General features: G+C 36.6%; 1 protein-coding gene across 4 annotated transcripts in view; it reads right to left on the minus strand.

Annotated features, from left to right (window-relative positions):
- Positions 1-19,356, minus strand: part of SLCO1B1 (solute carrier organic anion transporter family member 1B1) — a 144,650-nt gene that overhangs the window by 20,146 nt on the left and 105,148 nt on the right. For 3 of the 4 annotated variants that reach the window (XM_520785.8, XM_063785879.1, XM_009425766.5), the window contains exon 15: positions 9,807-10,624. The exons of the other annotated variant lie outside the window; for it this stretch is intronic. In XM_520785.8, coding sequence (XP_520785.4) covers positions 10,414-10,624 — 211 coding nt within the window. In that variant the 3' untranslated portion in view covers positions 9,807-10,413. Of the gene's footprint in view, positions 1-9,806; positions 10,625-19,356 lie in introns of those variants that run through there. 4 annotated transcript variants of the gene reach the window in all.

Consider the following 19,356-nt stretch of genomic DNA (forward strand, 5'->3'; position numbering starts at 1 on the left):
TGCAAACTACACACACAAGAGGCAAGCTCACATTTGTTATCAACTTCTATTTTTACCCAGGGAAAAGGTTAGCATGCAGGAGAATTGGGGGACTTGCAGGTAGGGATAGTATTTTCCTAAAAGTTGGCTTAAAATCTTCAACAATTCAGTGGAAATGATGGATGTGTGTGATATAGTAACATACATATACAATAACAATCACACACTCACTTCTACATTCACATGGATGTACACTCACACTATTCTCCTCATGCTAATACTCAAATGCCCACTCACATGCACACACCCATGCATCGTTATCATGTAAGATGTTTATCATTGTAATGTGACTCCTGCTTTACATGTGATATTGAGCAGCTCTGTATTTTGATAGAACTCTCACAGGATGAATTCATCACTAAAGCACCCTGTGAAGCTAAATGTGCTATTTCATTTAACTACTGAAGGATATATTCTTAATACAACAGATGTAATTTAAATTGATACTCTGTTGTTCTCATTAATGACAATAACCCATCAGGACCTGCTGTTTCTTGAGATGATTTTCAGTTAGAGCTAATGAAAACCTATCAATAGGCAGTATAGATAGGGAATGCTTGTCTTACTGTTTGCAAAAGATGGACAAAAACTCTAAGTCATTTCACAGCTGACCCAGATCATTGAAATGTAAATTTTTAAAAAGTTTTAAAACACTGCCCTCTTTAGGACTATTTAAGATTAACATTTTGTTAGTCATAAGCTTACATGATGCCCACATCTCTGTGAACAGCAAGATCCCAAGATTTGGGATGGAGCAACTCAAGCTAAGGGCCCACATACACGCTAAAAGGATGGAGTGGAGCTACCATAAAGTTATGCCTTATGCAAATAAGATGCCCACCCCTCATTTGTTTTTTTTATAAAAGCCTTTGCATTCAACTGTAAAAACGGCAACACTCTTCCAGGCCCCCTCTCCACAGTGGAGGGCCTTCTGCTTTAGCTTATTAAGCTTTCACTCCAACATCACCCTTGGTGTCTGCACTTCTTAACTTTCCTGGTCGTGAGACAAAGAACTCCTGGGTACTACCTTAGGCAACAAGAGACTGCTACATTGTGGTGCATTGACGAGACTGTAACAATGTGATTTTCAATGTTGCAGGTGGGGACTGGTTGGAGGTGATTAGATCATGGAATTTGATCCGTCATAAATAGATTAGCACCATCACTTAGTAATCAGTGAATTCTCACACAGTTAGTTTACATCAGATCTGGTTGCTTAAAAGAATGGGATTTCCCCTCTTCTCTCCCTTTTGCACCTGCTCTCACCGTGTGACATGCAGGCTTCTTCTGTCACCTTCCACCATGATTGTAAGCTTCCTGAGGCCTCATTAGAAGCAGACGCCACTATCATGCTTTCTGTAAAGTCTGCAGAACCATGAGCCGATTAAACCTCTTTTCTTCATAAATTACATAGTGTCAGATATTTATTCATAGAAAAGCAATTACACTAATACTTGAAGTATGTTATTTCAATGAATAATTTCAACTGAAATGGGAATGGGAAGATGCAAGTTCTATTCCATCAGTCTGTTTTGTGCTTGTGGCTCTCTCACTTCCACTCACAGAGTCATTATTGTCAATTTTTTTCAATAGGAATTTTGGACATTCTTTCCAAGGAGTTGAGTCTCATGTAAATATTCTCAGGACCAGGCAAAATTTGAGATTATTTCCTTCTTAGGATTATTTAGACACTTTTAATCAATGAGATTGTGTTGTTTTTAATTATTTTATTTTATTCGTGGTTACATAGTAGACATATATATTAATGGGGTATATGAAATATTTTGATACAGGCATGCAATGTAAAATAAGCACATCATGGAGAATGTTTTATTTATTCCCTCAAACGTTTGTCATTTGGTTTATAAATAATCCAATTACACTCTTTTGATTGTTTTAAAATGTAAAATTAAGTTATTATTGACTATAATCATCCTGTTGTGCTATAAAATATTAGTTCTTATTTATTCTTTCTGTTTTTGTTTGTATTCATTAACCATCCCCATCCACCCCCTACTCCCACTACCTTTCCCAGCCTCTGGTAAACATTCGTCTACTGTCTGTGTCCGACTGTTTTGATTTTTAGATACCACAAATAAATAAGAACATGTGATATATCGCTTTCTATGCTTGGCCTATTTCACATAATACAATAATCTCCAGTTCCATCCATGTTGTTGCATATTACTGAATCTCATTTGTTTATGGCTAAATAGTAATCCATTGTGTACATGTACCACATTTTCTTTATTCATTATCTGTTGATGGATACTTAGTTTGCTTTCAAATCTTAGCTATTGTAAACAGTGCCACAACAAACATAAAAGTGGAGATATCTCTTAGATGTACTGATTTCCACTCTTTTGGGTATACACCTAGCAGTGAGATTGCTGGATCATATGGTAGCTCAATTTTTAATTTTTTCAGGAACCTCTAAACTGTTCTCCATAGTGATGGTACTAATTTACTTTCTCACCAATAGTGTACAAGTGTTCCCTTTACTCCACATCGTCACCTGCATTTGCTATTGCCTGTCTTTTGGATTTAAGCCATTTTAACTGGGGTGAGATAATATTGTAATTCTGATTTGCATTTCTCTGACGATCAATGATGTTGAACACCTTTTCATATGTCTCTTTTCCATTTTCATGTCTTCTTTTGAGAAATGTCTATTCAGAAATTTTGCCCATTTTTGGATTGGATTGTAATAATAAAAAAAAGTGTAATACTTTTTCTTATAGTTGTTTGAGCTCCTTATATATTCTGATTATTAATCTTTTGTCAGTGGGTAGTTTGCAAATATTTTTCTGCCATTCTGTGGATTGTCTTTTTGCTTTGTTGATTATATCCTTTGCTGTGCAGAAGCTTTTTAACTTGATGTGATCTCATTTGTCCCCTATTACTTTGGTTACCTGTGCTTGTGTGGTGTTTCTCAAGAAATTTTTGCCCAGACAAATGTTCTGGAAACTTTAAATCTACGAATCTACAAAACTATGAAATTACGAACCTCAAACTATGAAACTACAAAAAATTGCATGACATGTCATGAAATAAAAAGTTTCATAGTTTGATGTCATAGATTTAAGTCTTTAATTCATTTTGATTTGATTTTAGTTAGTTGATATTGTGAGAAATAGGGATCTAGTTTCATTCTTCTGCATATAGATATCTAGTTTTCCTAATTCCTGAAGAGACTGTCTTTTCTGCAGTGTATGTTCTTGGCATCTTTGTCAAAATCAATTCACTGTAGGTGTGCAGATTTGTTTTTGAATTCTGTTTTATGTTCCATTTGTGTATGTGCCTATTGTTATGCCAGTGCCCTGCTGTTTTGCCTGCTACGTTCTATAATATAATTTGAAGTCAAGTAATGTGATTTCTCCAGTTTGTTCTTTTTGCTCAGGATGGCTTTGGCTCTTCTGAGTCTTTTGTGGTTTCAGATAAATTATAGGGTTGCTTTTTCTATGTCTGTGAAGAACATTGTTGAGATTTTGACAGAGATTGCATTGGATGTGTATATTGCTTTGAGCAGCATAAATATTTAACAATATTGATTCTTTTAATCCATTAACATGGAATATCTTTATTTGGTATCCACTTCAATTTCTTTCATCAGTATTTTATATTTTTCAGTATACAGATCTTTTACTGTTATGGTTAAGTTATTCCTAGTATTTTATTTATATATATGTGTGGCTATTTTAAGTGGTATTACTTTTTAAATTTTTTTCACATTGTTTACTGTTGACATATGGAAATGTTAGTGATTTTTTATATGTTGATTTGTTATCCTATAACTTTACTGAATTTGTTTATCACTTTTAACAATTTTCTTGTGGAGTCTTTAAGTTTTTTAAAATATAGGATTTTGTTATCTGCAAACAAGTAAAATTTGACTTTTTTTCTTTCCAATTTGGATGTTCTTTATATCTTTCTTTTATTTAATTGCTCTAGCTAGGACTTCCATTATTATGTTGAACAACAGTGAGGGAAAGTGGGTGTTCTTGTTGTGTTCCAGATCTCAGGAAAAGAGACTTGCAGGTTTTCCCCATTCAGTATGATACTAGCTGTGGGTCTGTTGTATATGCCTTTTACTATGTTGAAATATGTTCCTTCTATAACAAGCTTTTTTTCAGAGCTTTTAATCATAAAAGAAATGTTTAATATTACCAAATGCTTTTTAATTATCAAGTGAAATAATCATATGTTTTTTATCCTTTATTCTGTTGATATGATGTAATACATTGATTGATTTGTGTATGTTTAAACATCCTTACATCCCAGGGATACATTCTACTTGGTCATAATAAATGGATATTTCAAATCTATTGTTGAATTTGGTGTTCTAGTATTTAATTGAGAATTTTTGCATTGATATTTATCAGAGATATTGGCCTGCAGTTTTTGTTTTTGATGTGTCTTTGTCTCATTTTTGACAACAGTAATACTAGCTTTGTAGAGTGAGCTTGGAAGTATTTTCTTCTCTTCTATTATATGAAATAATTTGAATAGGATTGCTATTAATTCTTCTTTAAACATTTGGTAGAATTCAGCCATTAAACCATTGGATCCTGCACTTTTCTTTACTGGGAGCCTTTTTGTTATGGCTTTGATCTTGTTACTTGTTTTTGCCCTGTTCAGTTTTTGGATTTCTTCTTGGTTCAGTCTTGGTAGTTTGTATGTATCTAGGAATTTGTCCATTTCTTCTAAATTTTCCAATTTATTGGCATATAGTTGCTCATAGTAGCAAATAATGATCCTTGGAATTCCTGCAGTATCAGTTTTAATATATTTTTTCATTTCTGATTATATTTATTTAGATATTCTTTTTTACTCTGTCTGAACATCTGTCAATTTTGTTTAACTTTTCAAAAAATTAACTTTTTGTTTTATCATTTGTATAGTTTTTTATAATTTCAATTTTATTAATTTCTGCTCTGACCTTTATTATCTTTTTTCTTCTACTAATTTTGGGTGTAGTTTACTCTTGTTTTTCTAGTTGTTTAAGATGCATTGTTAGATAGTTTCTTTGAAGTTTTTTCTCCTGTGGCGTAGGCACTTATAACTATAAACTTCCCTGTTAGTACTGCTTTTCCTCTATCCCATAGATTTTGGTATGTTGTGTTTCCATTACCATTTGTTTAAGAGTTTTTTCAAGATTATTTTTAATTCCTTCAAAGCCCACTGGTCATACAGGAGCATATTGTTTAATTTCCATGTAATTTGTATTGTTTCCAAAATTTCCATTGTTATTGATTTCTAGTTATTTTATTTTGTCCAGAGAAGATGCTTGACATTATTTCATATTCTTTCAATGTTTTAAGATTTGTTTTATGACTTAACATATGGTCTACCCTTGAGAATAATTCATGTGTTGAGAAAAATAATGTATCCTGCAGCTCTGGGATGAAATTTTCTGTGAATATCTATTAGATTCATTTGGACTATAGTAGAGATTAAGTCTGATGTTGATTTTTTGTCTGGAAGATTTGTCCATAATGAAAGTGAGGTGTTGAAGTCTCAAACTATTATTGTATTAGGGCCTATATCTCTCTTTAGCTCTAATAATAGTTCCTTTATATATTGGAGTGCTCCAGTGTTGGGTGCGTATGTTTTCAAAATTCTTATATCTTCTTGCTGAGTTGGCCGCTTTGTCATTATGCAATGACCTTGTTTTTGTCTTCTTACAGTGTTTGTCTTACAATCTATTTTGTCTGATATAATTATAGTGACTCCTGCTCTTTTTTAGTTTCCCTTTGCATGGAATATGTTTTCCCATCCCTTTATTTTTAGTCTATGTGTGTCTTTTTAAGTGAAGTGTGTTTCTTAAAGACAATAGATCATCCTATACAGCCCATGAAACCATGAACCAATTAAACCTCTTTTCTTTATAAATTACCCCATCTTTGGTTCTTTTTTATAGCAGTGAGATAACTGAATAAAAAAGACAATTTAATCCATTTACATTTAGTGCTATTATTGATTAGTAGAGACATACTCCCACCATTTTGCTATTTGTTTTCTGGTTGTTCTGTGGTCTTTTCATCCTTCTTTCTTTCTTCCGGTCTTCTCAAGTGAAGGTGATTTTCTCTGGTGATGTAACTTATTTTTTGCTTTTTATTTTTTGTGTATCTATTGTATGCTTTTTGGTTTGAGGTTACCATGAGGCTTGCAAATACTATCTTATAGCTCATTATTTTTAACCTAATAACAATTTAACACTACTTACATGAACAAACAAGCAAAAATCAAAGTAATAAATAATCTATGCCTTAACTTTATCTCCATGCTTTTTCACTTTTTGTTGTTTCTATTTATAGCTTACTGTACCATGTCTTGAAAAGTTGTTGAAGTTATTATTTTTGATTGGTTCATCATTTAGTGTTTCTACTTAGAATAATAGTTCACATACCACAGTTAAGGGGTTATGACATTGTGTTATGCTGCATGCTTACTATTACCAGTGAGTCTTGTACCTTTAGGTGATTATTTATTGTTCAATAATGTTCTTTTCTTTCCATTTGAAGCACTTCCTTTAGCATGTCTTGTAGGATGGGTCTGGTATTGATGAAATTCCTTAGCTTTTGTTTGTCTCACTGAGTCTCCATTTCTTCTTCATGTTTGAAAGATATTTTTCTTGGATGTACTATTCTAGGGTAAAAGCGTTTTTGTTTGTTTGTTTGTTTTGTTTTGTTTTGTTTTTACTTCAGCACTTTCAATATGTCATGCCATTCGTACCTGTAAGGTTTCCAGTAAAAATTCTGTTGCCAGAATTTTGGAGCACCACTCTATCTTAATTGTTTCTATTATCTTGCTGCTTTTTGGATCATTTTTAAAATTTTGACCTTTGAGAGTCTGATCATTAAATGCTTTGAGGTAGTCTTCTTTGGATTAAATCTGCTTGGTGTTCTATAACCTTCTTGTACTTGGATATATCTCTCTCTAAGTTTGAGAAGTTCTCTGGTATTATCCCTTTGAATACACTTTCTACCCCATCTCTTTCTCTACCTCCTCTTTAGGGCCCATAACAGATATGCTCTTTTGGGTCTATTTTCCACTTTCTGTAGGCTTGTTTTATTGTTTTATATTCTTTTTTTCATCTCCTCTGACTATGTATTTTCAAAAAACCTGTCTTCATTAATTCTTTGTTTTGCTTGATAAATTCTGCTATTAAAGGATTCTTATTCATTCTTCAGTATACCAATTGTATTTCTCAGCTACAGAATTTCTGCTTCATTCTTTTCAATTATTTCAATGTCCTTGTTAAATTTATCTGATAAAATTCTGAATTCCTTCTTTGTGTTATCTTGAATTTCTATGAGTTTCCTCAAAATAGCTATTTTGAATTCTCTCTCTGAAAGGTCACATATCTCTGTTTCTCCAGGAATGGTTCCTGGTGCCTTATTTAGTTCATTTGGTGAGGTCATGTTTTCCAGGATGGTGTTGATGCTAGTAGATATTTGTTGTCTGGGCATTGAAGAGCAAAATATTTATTGTAGCCTTGGCTGTTTGGGCTTATTTGCAGCCATCCTTCTTGGGAAGGGTTTCCAGGCATTTGAAATAACTTGATTATTGTGAAATAAGCTGTGTCTGCTTTAGGGAGCATCCCAAGCCCAGTAATGCTGAGGTTTTTGCAGACTCGTAGAGGTACCGCCTTGATGGTCTTGAACAACATCCAGGAGAATTCTCTGGATTTCCAGGCAGAGATTCTTGTTCTCTTGCTTAATGTCTCCCAAACTTACAGTCTCTCTCTCTATTATGAGCCAACTAAATCTAGGTTTGGAGTGGCATAAGCACCTCTGTGGCATCCAGAACTATGACTACATTGGGTTACACCTGAAGCCAGCACATTTATGAGTCTTGCCCAAGGTCTGCTGTAATTACTCCCTGACTACTGCCGATGTTTGCTCAAGGCCATGGGGCTCTACATTCAGCAGGCAGAAAAGCCAGCAAGGCCTGTGTCCTTCCTTTCAGGGTGGCGAGGTCCCCCAGGTCCCATGTGGGTCCAGAGATGCCATCCAGGAGTCAGAGACTAGAGCCAAAACTCGTAAAGTCTACCTGGTGTTCTATCATATTGTGGCTGAGGTGGCACTCAAACCACAAGACCGTCTTTCCCACTCTTCCCTCGCATTTCCAAATACAAAGGAGCCTCAACCCATAGCCACAACACTTCAGGCCCACAGGGAGTACTGCTAGACTACTGCCAATGTTTCCTTAAGGCCCAAGGGCACTTTAATCAGCTTCTATTGAATTCTGCCTGACGTGGGATTCAACCTTCAGGACAATGGGCTCCCCTCTGGCCGAGGGCAGGTTCAGAAATGCTATCCCAGAGTCAAGTCCTGGAATCAGGGACCTCAAGAGTCTGCTTAGTGCATTGTGATCTTTCTGGTATCTGAAGCCAGCAAGACTTGGAGGCTCACCCAAGGCTCTCAGTGTAGTACCTGGGTATCAATATTATTGTTTATTGTTGATTAATAAGAGACATACCAGTCTGATGATTGATTTTTAATTTTTACCAAAGCCATTTATGCACAAAGTTGTAAAAATAAGATTATATCAAAAATCTCATATTGAAAATGAGTTTTTCTCTGCTTGTTATTACTGCTTTCCAGACGCAAGCATTTACAACTCTTTTTAGCTATTTCTTCTATTTACCTCCATATTTCTAATACTTTTAAGTAGAGGTTGATCCTGTGATCCTGTTAGCTTTTATTCCTGGCATACTTCATTTTATTGAACTTCACTTTATTGCACTTCACATATTTTGGTGTTTTTTTTTGTTTGTTTTTTGTTTTCAAATTGAAAGTTAGTGGCAATCCTGCATCAAACAAGTCTATTGACATCATTTTTTCAAAAATATGTGCTCACTTTATGTCTCTGTGTCACATTTTACTAATTCTCACAATATTTCAGACTTATTCATTGTTATTGTATCTGTGATAGTGACCTGTGGTTAGTGATCTTTGATGTTACTATTGTAATTGATTTGACTTGCCACTATCCATACCCATATAATACGTGGAACTTAATCAATAAAATTGTGTGTGTTCTGAATGCTCCACCAACCAGCTATTGCTACATCTCTCTCCATCCCCTTGGGCCTTCCTATGTCCTGAGACAGAACAACATAGAAATTAAGCCAAATAATAACCTTACAATGACCTCTAGGTGTTTGAGTGAAAGAAAGAGTCACACATCTCTCATTTTAAGTCAAATTTTAGAAATGATTAAGTTTAGTGAGGAAGGCATATCAAGAGCCAAGGTAAGTCAAAACTAAGCATCTTGCATTCAGCAGTTAGCCAAGTTGTGAATGCAAAAATAAAGTACTTGAAGATAATTAAGAGTCCTACTTCAGTGAACACACAAATAATAACAAAGTGAAACAGACTTATGGCTAATATGGAGAAAACTTCAGTAGCCTGGATTGAAGAACAAAGCAGCCACAATGTTCCCGTAGGCCAAATCTAATCTAGAGCAAGGACCTAACTCTCTGTCATTCTACGATGACTAAGAGACGTGGGAAAGCTGCAAAAGAAAAAAAGCTGTAGAATTTGTTTCATGGGGTTTAAAAAAAGAAGCTGGTTTCATTATCTAAGTACAAAGTGAAGAAGCAAGTGCTGATGTAGAAGGTGCGGCAAATGATCTAGGAAATCTAGCTAAGATAAGTATGACAGTGGCTACATTAGTCAAAGTCAATTTTCCCTAATACATTACCGTGGGCCCACTGGAAACTTATCACATAATGTAATATGTTGTTTGACAATCACAGCTCGCAAATATTGGAATGTCTTTATTTCTTCCACAATACTTAAATGTATTCTAAATTTACTTAAACAAGATAATTGTTAATTATACATTGATAAAGTCTGTGAAATATATAATTTTATGTGAGTAACAGATATTATTGTAGCATACATCCAAGCTAGACTTCAGGCCTTAGTATTATAGTTCAAACTCTGTGTTTGTTTGTTTAATAAAATAGACACTAGGCATTTCTCTTTACTTAGGATATGAATCTAGCTCCTCCTTTTTAACCTCTACCTGTATGATACTCATTTGTTTTATTAAGAATTACAATTACCTGAACAAGTATTTTTTCTTTTATTACACAGTAACCATGTCTCTCACTTTAATTTGTATGGATCATATAGTCTAACCTTAACCACAAATACTTAGCTATAATGTAACAATGAGTACTCTCATTTTTTCTACCTACAGTTTGTTTTATTATAAGTTCATAGGCTTATTTATACTTCCACCATAAAAGATGTGGAAATTCTTAGTGAAAGGACCAGGAACTCCTCAAAAATAACATCTTACTGAATCAATGCAATGCTGTTTGGAAACACAGAAGCAGAAGTGGCTTTTTTTCTCCCCTTAATAATGTGTTTCACTATCTGCCCCAGCAGAAGGGACAAAATGTTTATTGTTATTTAAGGATTCTAAGTTTGCTTCATCCATGACACTTCCATTTTCTGATGCATTGATATCTTTCTCTTGATATTTTTTCTTCATGGCATAAATTAATATAATATATAAAACAAGTGATGAGACTCTTAACATTGAAGACAAGCCCAAGTAGACCCTTCTGTAGAAATAGAGAAAATAAAACAATAAATCAGTTTAAATTGTGTGTAATAACTTAAAACATTTTCTCCAGTATCCAGATCCTAAAGAAAAAAATTATAAATAAAATATTAAGACAATAATTCTAATAATTCTTTTTTTGGGGGCATAATGATAGATATTTTATTATTGTAATAGGGTTATGAAGCCATAGAAACTATACTCTAGTTGCCTCTGGCCTTCTGCATAGAACGAGAAAAATATACAACTCAAGCCCTGTTAAGCCATCCTGCGCCACCTGCAGCTGGGAGGAGAAACTGAGAAGTATGTTGAAATTTATAATCCAGAGGTTACTGGATTATAACTAAAATAATAAAACCTAAATGTAGGCCTGTAGAATGCTACCCCTCCTCCAGCACCTTACACCATATTAATAAAGGCTTATCAAAGCAGTTCCTTTTACCCAATGCATTATGCTTAACTGTAATGAAAAAAATTGCCAGTCATACCAAAAGTGAAAAAAAAAACATAGATTGAAAAGAATAAGTAAGCTTTAAACCAGACCTAGATATGTCCGGGACGTGGAAATTTTCAAAATGGAATTTAAAACAACTATGATTAATATGTTAAGTGTTCTAATCAATAAGGTAGACAGCATTCAATAACAGATGGACAATGTAAGTATAAAAATAAAAATTTTAAGAACCCAAGAAAATGCTAAAAATAAAAAATTCTGTAGCAGAAATAAAGAATGCCTTTGATGGGCTTATTAGTAGATAGAACACAACTGATGAAGACTCTCTAATTTGAGGATGTATCAATGAAAACCTCCAAAACTGAAAAGCAAAGAGAAACAAGACTAAAAAGTAAATCAATTGAAATCATATAAAAATTTTGAGACAATTATATAAGTGTGTGTAATGGAAAGGTTAGAAGGAAAACAAAGAGAAAAGGAGCAAAAGAAACATTTTTAAAAAGTAATTACTGGCCAGGTGCAGTGGCTCACGCCTGTAATCCCAGCACTTTGGGAGGCTGAGGCAGGCAGATCACGAGATCAGGAGTTAGACACCAGCCTGACCAACACGGTGAAACCCCGTCTATACCAAAAATACAAAAACTAGCTGGGCATGGTGGCGGGCGCCTGTTATCCCAGCTACTCAGGAGGCTGAGGCAGGAGAATCACTTGAACTCAGGAGGAGGGGGGGGTGCAGTGAGCCAAGATCATGCCATTGCACTCCAGCCTGGGAAACAGAGTGAGACTCCAACTCAAAAAAAAAAAAAAATTACTAAGAATTTCTCTCAGGAGGAGCCAAGATGGCCGAATAGGAACAGCTCCGGTCTACAGCTCCCAGCCTGAGCGACGCAGAAGACGGGTGATTTCTGCATTTCCATCTGAGGTACTGGGTTCATCTCACTAGGGAGTGCCAGAGAGTGCGTGCAGGTCAGTGGGTGAGCACACCGTGCGCGAGCAGAAGCAGGGCGAGGCATTGCCTCACTTGGGAAGCGCAAGGGGTCAGGGAGTTCCCTTTCCTAATCAAAGAAAGGGGTGACGGACAGCACCTGGAAAATCGGGTCACTCCCACCCGAATACAGCGCTTTTCCGACGGGCTTAAAAAACGGCGCACCACGCGATTATATCTGGCACCTGGCTCGGAGGGTCCTACACCCACGGAGTCTCGCTGATTGCTAGCACAGCAGACTGAAATCAAACTGCAAGGCGGCAGCGAGGCTCGGGGAGGGGCGCCCGCCATTGCCCAGGCTTGATTAGGTAAACAAAGCAGCCTGGAAGCTCGAACTGGGTGGAGCCCACCACAGCTCAAGGAGGCCTGCCTGCCTCTGTAGGCTCCACCTCTGGGGGCAGGGCACAGACAAACAAAAAGACAGCAGTAACCACTGCAGACTTAAATGTCCCTGTCTGACAGCTTTGAAGAGAGCAGTGGTTCTCCCAGCACGCAGCTGGAGATCTGAGAACGGGCAGACTGCCTGCTCAAGTGGGTCCCTGACCCCTGACCCCTGAGCAGCCTAACTGGGAGGCACCCCCCAGCAGGGGCACACTGACACCTCACACTGCAGGGTATTCCAACAGACCTGCAGCTGAGGGTCCTGTCTGTTAGAAGGAAAACTAACAAACAGAAAGGACATCCACACCAAAAACCCATCTGTACATCACCATCATCAAAGACCAAAAGTAGATAAAACCACAAAGATGGGGAAAAAACAGAACAGAAAAACTGGAAACTCTAAAAATCAGAGCGCCTCTCCTCCTCCAAAGGAACGCAGCTCCTCACCAGCAATGGAACAAAGCTGGACAGAGAATGACTTTGACGAGCTGAGAGAAGAAGGCTTCAGACGATCAAATTACTCTGAGCTACGGGAGGACATTCAAACCAAAGGCAAAGAAGTTGAAAACTCTGAAAAAAATTTAGAAGAATGTATAACTAGAATAACCAATACAGAGAAGTGCTTAAAGGAGCTGGTGGAGCTGAAAACCAAGGCTCGAGAACTACGTGAAGAATGCAGAAGCCTCAGGAGCCGATGCGATCAACTGGAAGAAGGGGTATCAGCAATGGAAGATGAAATGAATGAAATGAAGCGAGAAGGAAAGTTTAGAGAAAAAAGAATAAAAAGAAACGAGCAAAGCCTCCAAGAAATATGGGACTATGTGAAAAGACCAAATCTACGTCTGATTGGTGTACCTGAAAGTGATGGGGAGAATGGAACCAAGTTGGAAAACACTTTGCAGGATATTATCCAGGAGAAATTCCCCAATCCAGCAAGGCAGGCCAACATTCAGATTCAGGAAATACAGAGAACGCCACAAAGATACTCCTCGAGAAGAGCAACTCCAAGACACATAATTGTCAGATTCACCAAAGTTGACATGAAGGAAAAAATGTTAAAGGCAGCCAGAGAGAAAGGTCAGGTTACCCTCAAAGGGAAGCCCATCAGACTAACAGCGGATCTCTCGGCAGAAACCCTACAAGCCAGAAGAGAGTGGGGGCCAATATTCAACATTCTTAAAGACAAGAATTTTCAACCCAGAATTTCATATCCAGCCAAACTAAGCTTCATAAGTGAAGGAGAAATAAAATACTTTACAGATAAGCAAATGCTGAGAGATTTTGTCAACATCAGGCCTGCCCTAAAAGAGCTCCTGAAGGAAGCGCTAAACATGGAAAGGAACAACCGGTACCAGCCGCTGCAAAATCATACCAAAATGTAAAGACCATCCAGACTAGGAAGAAACTGCATCAACTAACGAGCAAAATAACCAGCTAACATCATAATGACAGATCAAATTCACACATAACACTAATAACTTTAAATGTAAATGGAGTAAATGCTCCAATTAAAAGACACAGACTGGCAAATTGGATAAAGAGTCAAGACCCATCAGTGTGCTGTATTCAGGAAACCCATCTCACGTGCAGAGACACACATAGGCTCAAAATAAAAGGAGGGAGGAAGATCTACCAAGCAAATGGAAAACAAAAAAAGGCAGGGGTTGCAATCCTAGTCTCTGATAAAACAGACTTTAAACCAACAAAGATCAAAAGAGACAAAGAAGGTCATTATGTAATGGTAAAGGGATCAATTCAACAAGAAGAGCTAACTATCCTAAATATATATGCACCCAATACAGGAGCACCCAGATTCATAAAGCAAGTCCTGAGTGACCTACAAAGAGACTTAGACTCCCACACATTAATAATGGGAGACTTTAACACCCCACTGTCAACATTAGACAGATCAACGAGACAGAAAGTCAACAAGGATACCCAGGAATTGAACTCAGCTCTGCACCAAGCGGACCTAATAGACATCTACAGAACTCTCCACCCCAAATCAACAGAATATACATTTTTTTCAGCACCACACCATACCTATTCCAAAATTGACCACATACTTGGAAGTAAAGCTCTCCTCAGCAAATGTAAAAGAACAGAAATTATAACAAACTATCTCTCAGACCACAGTGCAATCAAACTAGAACTCAGGATTAAGAATCTCACTCAAAACTGCTCAACTACGTGGAAACTGAACAACCTGCTCCTGAATGACTACTGGGTACATAATGAAATGAAGGCAGAAATAAAGATGTTCTTTGAAACCAATGAGAACAAAGACACAACATACCAGAATCTCTAGGACACATTCAAAGCAGTGTGTAGAGGGAAATTTATAGCACTAAATGGCACAAGAGAAAGCAGGAAAGATCCAAAACTGACACCCTAACATCACAATTGAAAGAACTAGAAAAGCAAGAGCAAACACATTCAAAAGCTAGCAGAAGGCAAGAAATAACTAAAATCAGAGCAGAACTGAAGGAAATAGAGACACAAAAAACCCTTCAAAAAATTAATGAATCCAGGAGCTGGTTTTTTGAAAGGATCAACAAAATTGATAGACTGCTGGCAAGACTAATAAAGAAAAAAAGAGAGAAGAATCAAATAGACGTAATAAAAAGTGATAAAGGGGATATCACCACCGATCCCAAAGAAATACAAACTACCATCAGAGAATACTACAAACACCTCTATGCAAATAAACTAGAAAATCTAGAAGAAATGGATAAATTCCTTGTCATATACACTCTCCCAAGACTAAACCAGGAAGAAGTTGAATCTCTGAATAGACCAATAACAGGATCTGAAATTGTGGCAATAATCAATAGCTTACCAACGAAAAAGAGTCCAGGACCAGATGGATTTACAGCCAAATTCTACCAGAGGTACAAGGAGGAACTGGTACCATTCCTTCTGAAACTATTCCAATCAATAGAAAAAGAGGGAATCCTCCCTAACTCATTTTATGAGGCCAGCATCATTCTGATACCAAAGCCGGGCAGAGACACAACAAAAAAAGAGAATTTTAGACCAATATCCTTGATGAACATTGATGCAAAAATCCTCAATAAAATACTGGCAAAACGAATCCAGCAGCACATCCAAAAGCTTATCCACCATGATCAAGTGGGCTTCATCCCTGGGATGCAAGGCTGGTTCAATATACACAAATCAATAAATGTAATCCAGCATATAAACAGAGCCAAAGACAAAAACCACATGATTATCTCAATAGATGCAGAAAAGGCCTTTGACAAAATTCAACAACCCTTCATGCTAAAAACTCTCAATAAATTAGGTATTGATGGGACATATTTCAAAATAATAAGAGCTATCTATGACAAACCCACAGCCAATATCATACTGAATGGGCAAAAACTGGAAGCATTCCCTTTGAAAATGGGCACAAGACAGGGATGCCCTCTCTCACCACTCCTATTCAACAGAGTGTTGGAAGTTCTGGCCAGGGCAATTAGGCAGGAGAAGGAAATAAAGGGTATTCAATTAGGAAAAGAGGAAGTCAAATTGTCCCTGTTTGCAGATGACATGATTGTATATCTAGAAAACCCCATTGTCTCAGCCCAAAATCTCCTTAAGCTGATAAGCAACTTCAGCAAGTCTCAGGATACAAAATCAATGTGCAAAAATCACAAGCATTCCTATACACCAACAACAGACAAAGAGAGAGCCAAATCATGAGTGAACTCCCATTCACAATTGCTTCAAAGAGTATAAAATACCTAGGAATCCCACTTACAAGGGATGTGAAGGACCTCTTCAAGGAGAACTACAAACCGCTGCTCAAGGAAATAAAAGAGGATACAAACAAATGGAAGAACATTCCATGCTCATGGGTAGGAAGAATCAATATCGTGAAAATGGCCATACTGCCCAAGGTAATTTACAGATTCAATGCCATCCCCATCAAGCTACCAATGACTTTCTTCACAGAATTGGAAAAAACTACTTTAAAGTTCATATGGAACCAAAAAAGAGCCCACATCGCCAAGTCAATCTTAATCCAAAAGAACAAAGTTGGAGGCATCACACTACCTGACTTCAAACTATACTACGAGGCTACAGTAACCAAAACAGCATGGTACTGGTACCAAAATAGAGATATAGATCAATGGAACAGAACAGAGCCCTCAGAAATAACACCGCATATCTACAACTATCTGATCTTTGACAAACCTGAGAAAAAGAAGCAATGGGGAAAGGATTCCCTATTTAATAAATGGTGCTGGGAAAACTGGCTAGCCATATGTAGAAAACTGAAACTGGATCCCTTCCTTACACCTTATACAAAAATCAATTCAAGATGGATTAAAGACTTAAACGTTAGATCTAAAACCATAAAAACCCTAGAAGAAAACCTAGGCATTACCATTCAGGACATAGGCATGGGCAAGGAATTCATGTCTAAAACACCAAAAGCAATGGCAACAAAAGACAAAATTGACAAATGGGATCTCATTAAACTAAGGAGCTTCTGCACAGCAAAAGAAACTACCATCAGAGTGAACAGGCAACCTATAAAATGGGAGAAAATTTTCGCAACCTACTCATCTGACAAAGGGCTAATATCCAGAATCTACAATGAACTCCAACAAATTTACAAGAAAAAAACAAACAACCCCATCAATAAGTGGGCGAAGGACATGAACAGACACTTCTCAAAAGAAGACATTTATGCAGCCATAAAACATATGAAAAAATGCTCACCATCACTGGCCATCAGAGAAATGCAAATCAAAACCACAATGAGATACCATCTCACACCAATTAGAATGGCAATCATTAAAAAGTCAGGAAACAACAGGTGCTGGAGAGGATGTGGAGAAATAGGAACACTTTTACACTGTTGGTGGGACTGTAAACTAGTTCAACCATTGTGGAAGTCAGTGTGGCGATTCCTCAGGGATCTAGAACTAGAAATACCATTTGACCCAGCCATCCCATTACTGGGTATATACCCAAAGGACTATAAATCATGCTGCTATAAAGACACATGCCCACGTATGTTTATTGCGGCATTATTCACAATAGCAAAGACTTGGAACCAACCCAAATGTCCAACAATGATAGACTGGATTAAGAAAATGTGGCACATATACACCATGGAATACTATGCAGCCATAAAAAATGATGAGTTCATGTCCTTTGTAGGGACATGGATGAAATTGGAAATCATCATTCTCAGTAAACTATCGCAAGAACAAAAAACCAAACACCGTATATTCTCAGTCATAGGTGGGAATTGAACAATGAGATCACATGGACACAGGAAGGGGAACATCACACTCTGGGGACTGTTGTGGGGTGGGGGGAGGGGGGAGCGATAGCAGTGGGAGATATACCTAATGCTAGATGACGAGTTAATGGGTGCAGCACACCAGCATGGCGCATGTATACATATGTAACTAACCTGCACAATGTGCACATGTACCCTAAAACTTAAAGTATAATAATAATTAAAAAAAAAAACAAAAAAAACAAAAAGAAAAGTTCTTCAATTAAACAAAAAAAGAATTTCTCTCAAATTAATGTCAGACATTATATCACAGATTCAGGAAACTTAGAAAATGCTAAGGATTTGTCCTTTGTGTTACAAACAATTCAACTACACTTCCTAAGTTATTTTTAAATATACAAATAAGTTATTATTGACCAGAAAAACTACATGTAGGTGTGTTATTTTCAAATTATACAAAGTCAAAGATAAAGAAAACTTTATCCTGAAACTAACCAGAAAGAAAAACAAATTTTATCTATAGGGGAGAAAATATATCAGACTTCTCTTCAGAAACCATGCAAGCAAGAGAGTGGAGTGAAATATTTAAAGTCTTAAGAGAAAAAAATCACCAACTTAAAATTCTGTACTCTGTGAAATTATTTTAAGAGTAAAGTAGAAATAAACACATTCTCAGACAAACAACAATTGAAGAAATATTTTTCCAGTACATCTTCCTTGTAAGAAATGTTAAGAGAAGTTTTTAGAGAGACTCATATAGGTCAGAAACTTGATATACATAAAGAAAGGTAACATAAAAATTTATGATTATATAGTCATATAAAATCAGAGTCATATAGACTAGTTAAGAACACAATAGAAGAAAAAAGAATAGAAGACAAAAATAGGATCAAAGAACAAGTATAACAAATAGACAATAGTAAAATTATAATCAACATTAGTCTTACAACATCAGTAGTCACTTTTAATGTCAATGATCTAAATCCACCAATTAAAAGACTGAGTTTGTTAAAGGATTAAAAAGAAGAAACAAACTATATGTAGTCTCTAAGAGATCTACTTTAAAGATGTATAGATTAAAAGTAATTAGATGGAGGAAGATATATCATGCTGCCACTGATAAAAAAAATAAGTCAAGTTCTTTTCAAGATGGCTGACCAGGGACATCAAATTACAGTTCTCCTCAGAAAGAAGATCAAAGTTACTGGTGAATAAAGATGTACCAAATAAAAAACTGAGAAAGAGAGCCAGGAACTGTTATAGTGCCCATAAGAAGCAGCTGTGGTGTAGTAAAGAAAAGCGGTAAAAGCCTGGTAATAATCAACCCCCAGAGAACCCTGTGAAAATGTAGCTAAAAGTGCTTCTCTGCTCCCCTCACATCTCTGATAATCTGCTGACCACCAAATTGTTAGGAATTTCCCCTGCCCTCTTGACACAGGGTAATGCTATTGGTGGCAATTTGGAAACTCCCCAGGGATAGACAACTAGGTGGCCAGCCTGCACAGGTACAGCTGCACCACCTTTCTATCTAAAGGAAGGATGTGCCATACTGTTTGTACATCTATGGTATGCCACTGCCCTGCCTGAGGATTCTCCATCTTTGAGTCACCACACCACCAAATTCCTGGCAAACCTCTGGAGATCTAACCCTCA

Source organism: Pan troglodytes, chromosome 10, assembly GCF_028858775.2.
Source record: "Pan troglodytes isolate AG18354 chromosome 10, NHGRI_mPanTro3-v2.0_pri, whole genome shotgun sequence".
NCBI classification, from domain to species: Eukaryota; Metazoa; Chordata; class Mammalia; order Primates; family Hominidae; genus Pan; species Pan troglodytes.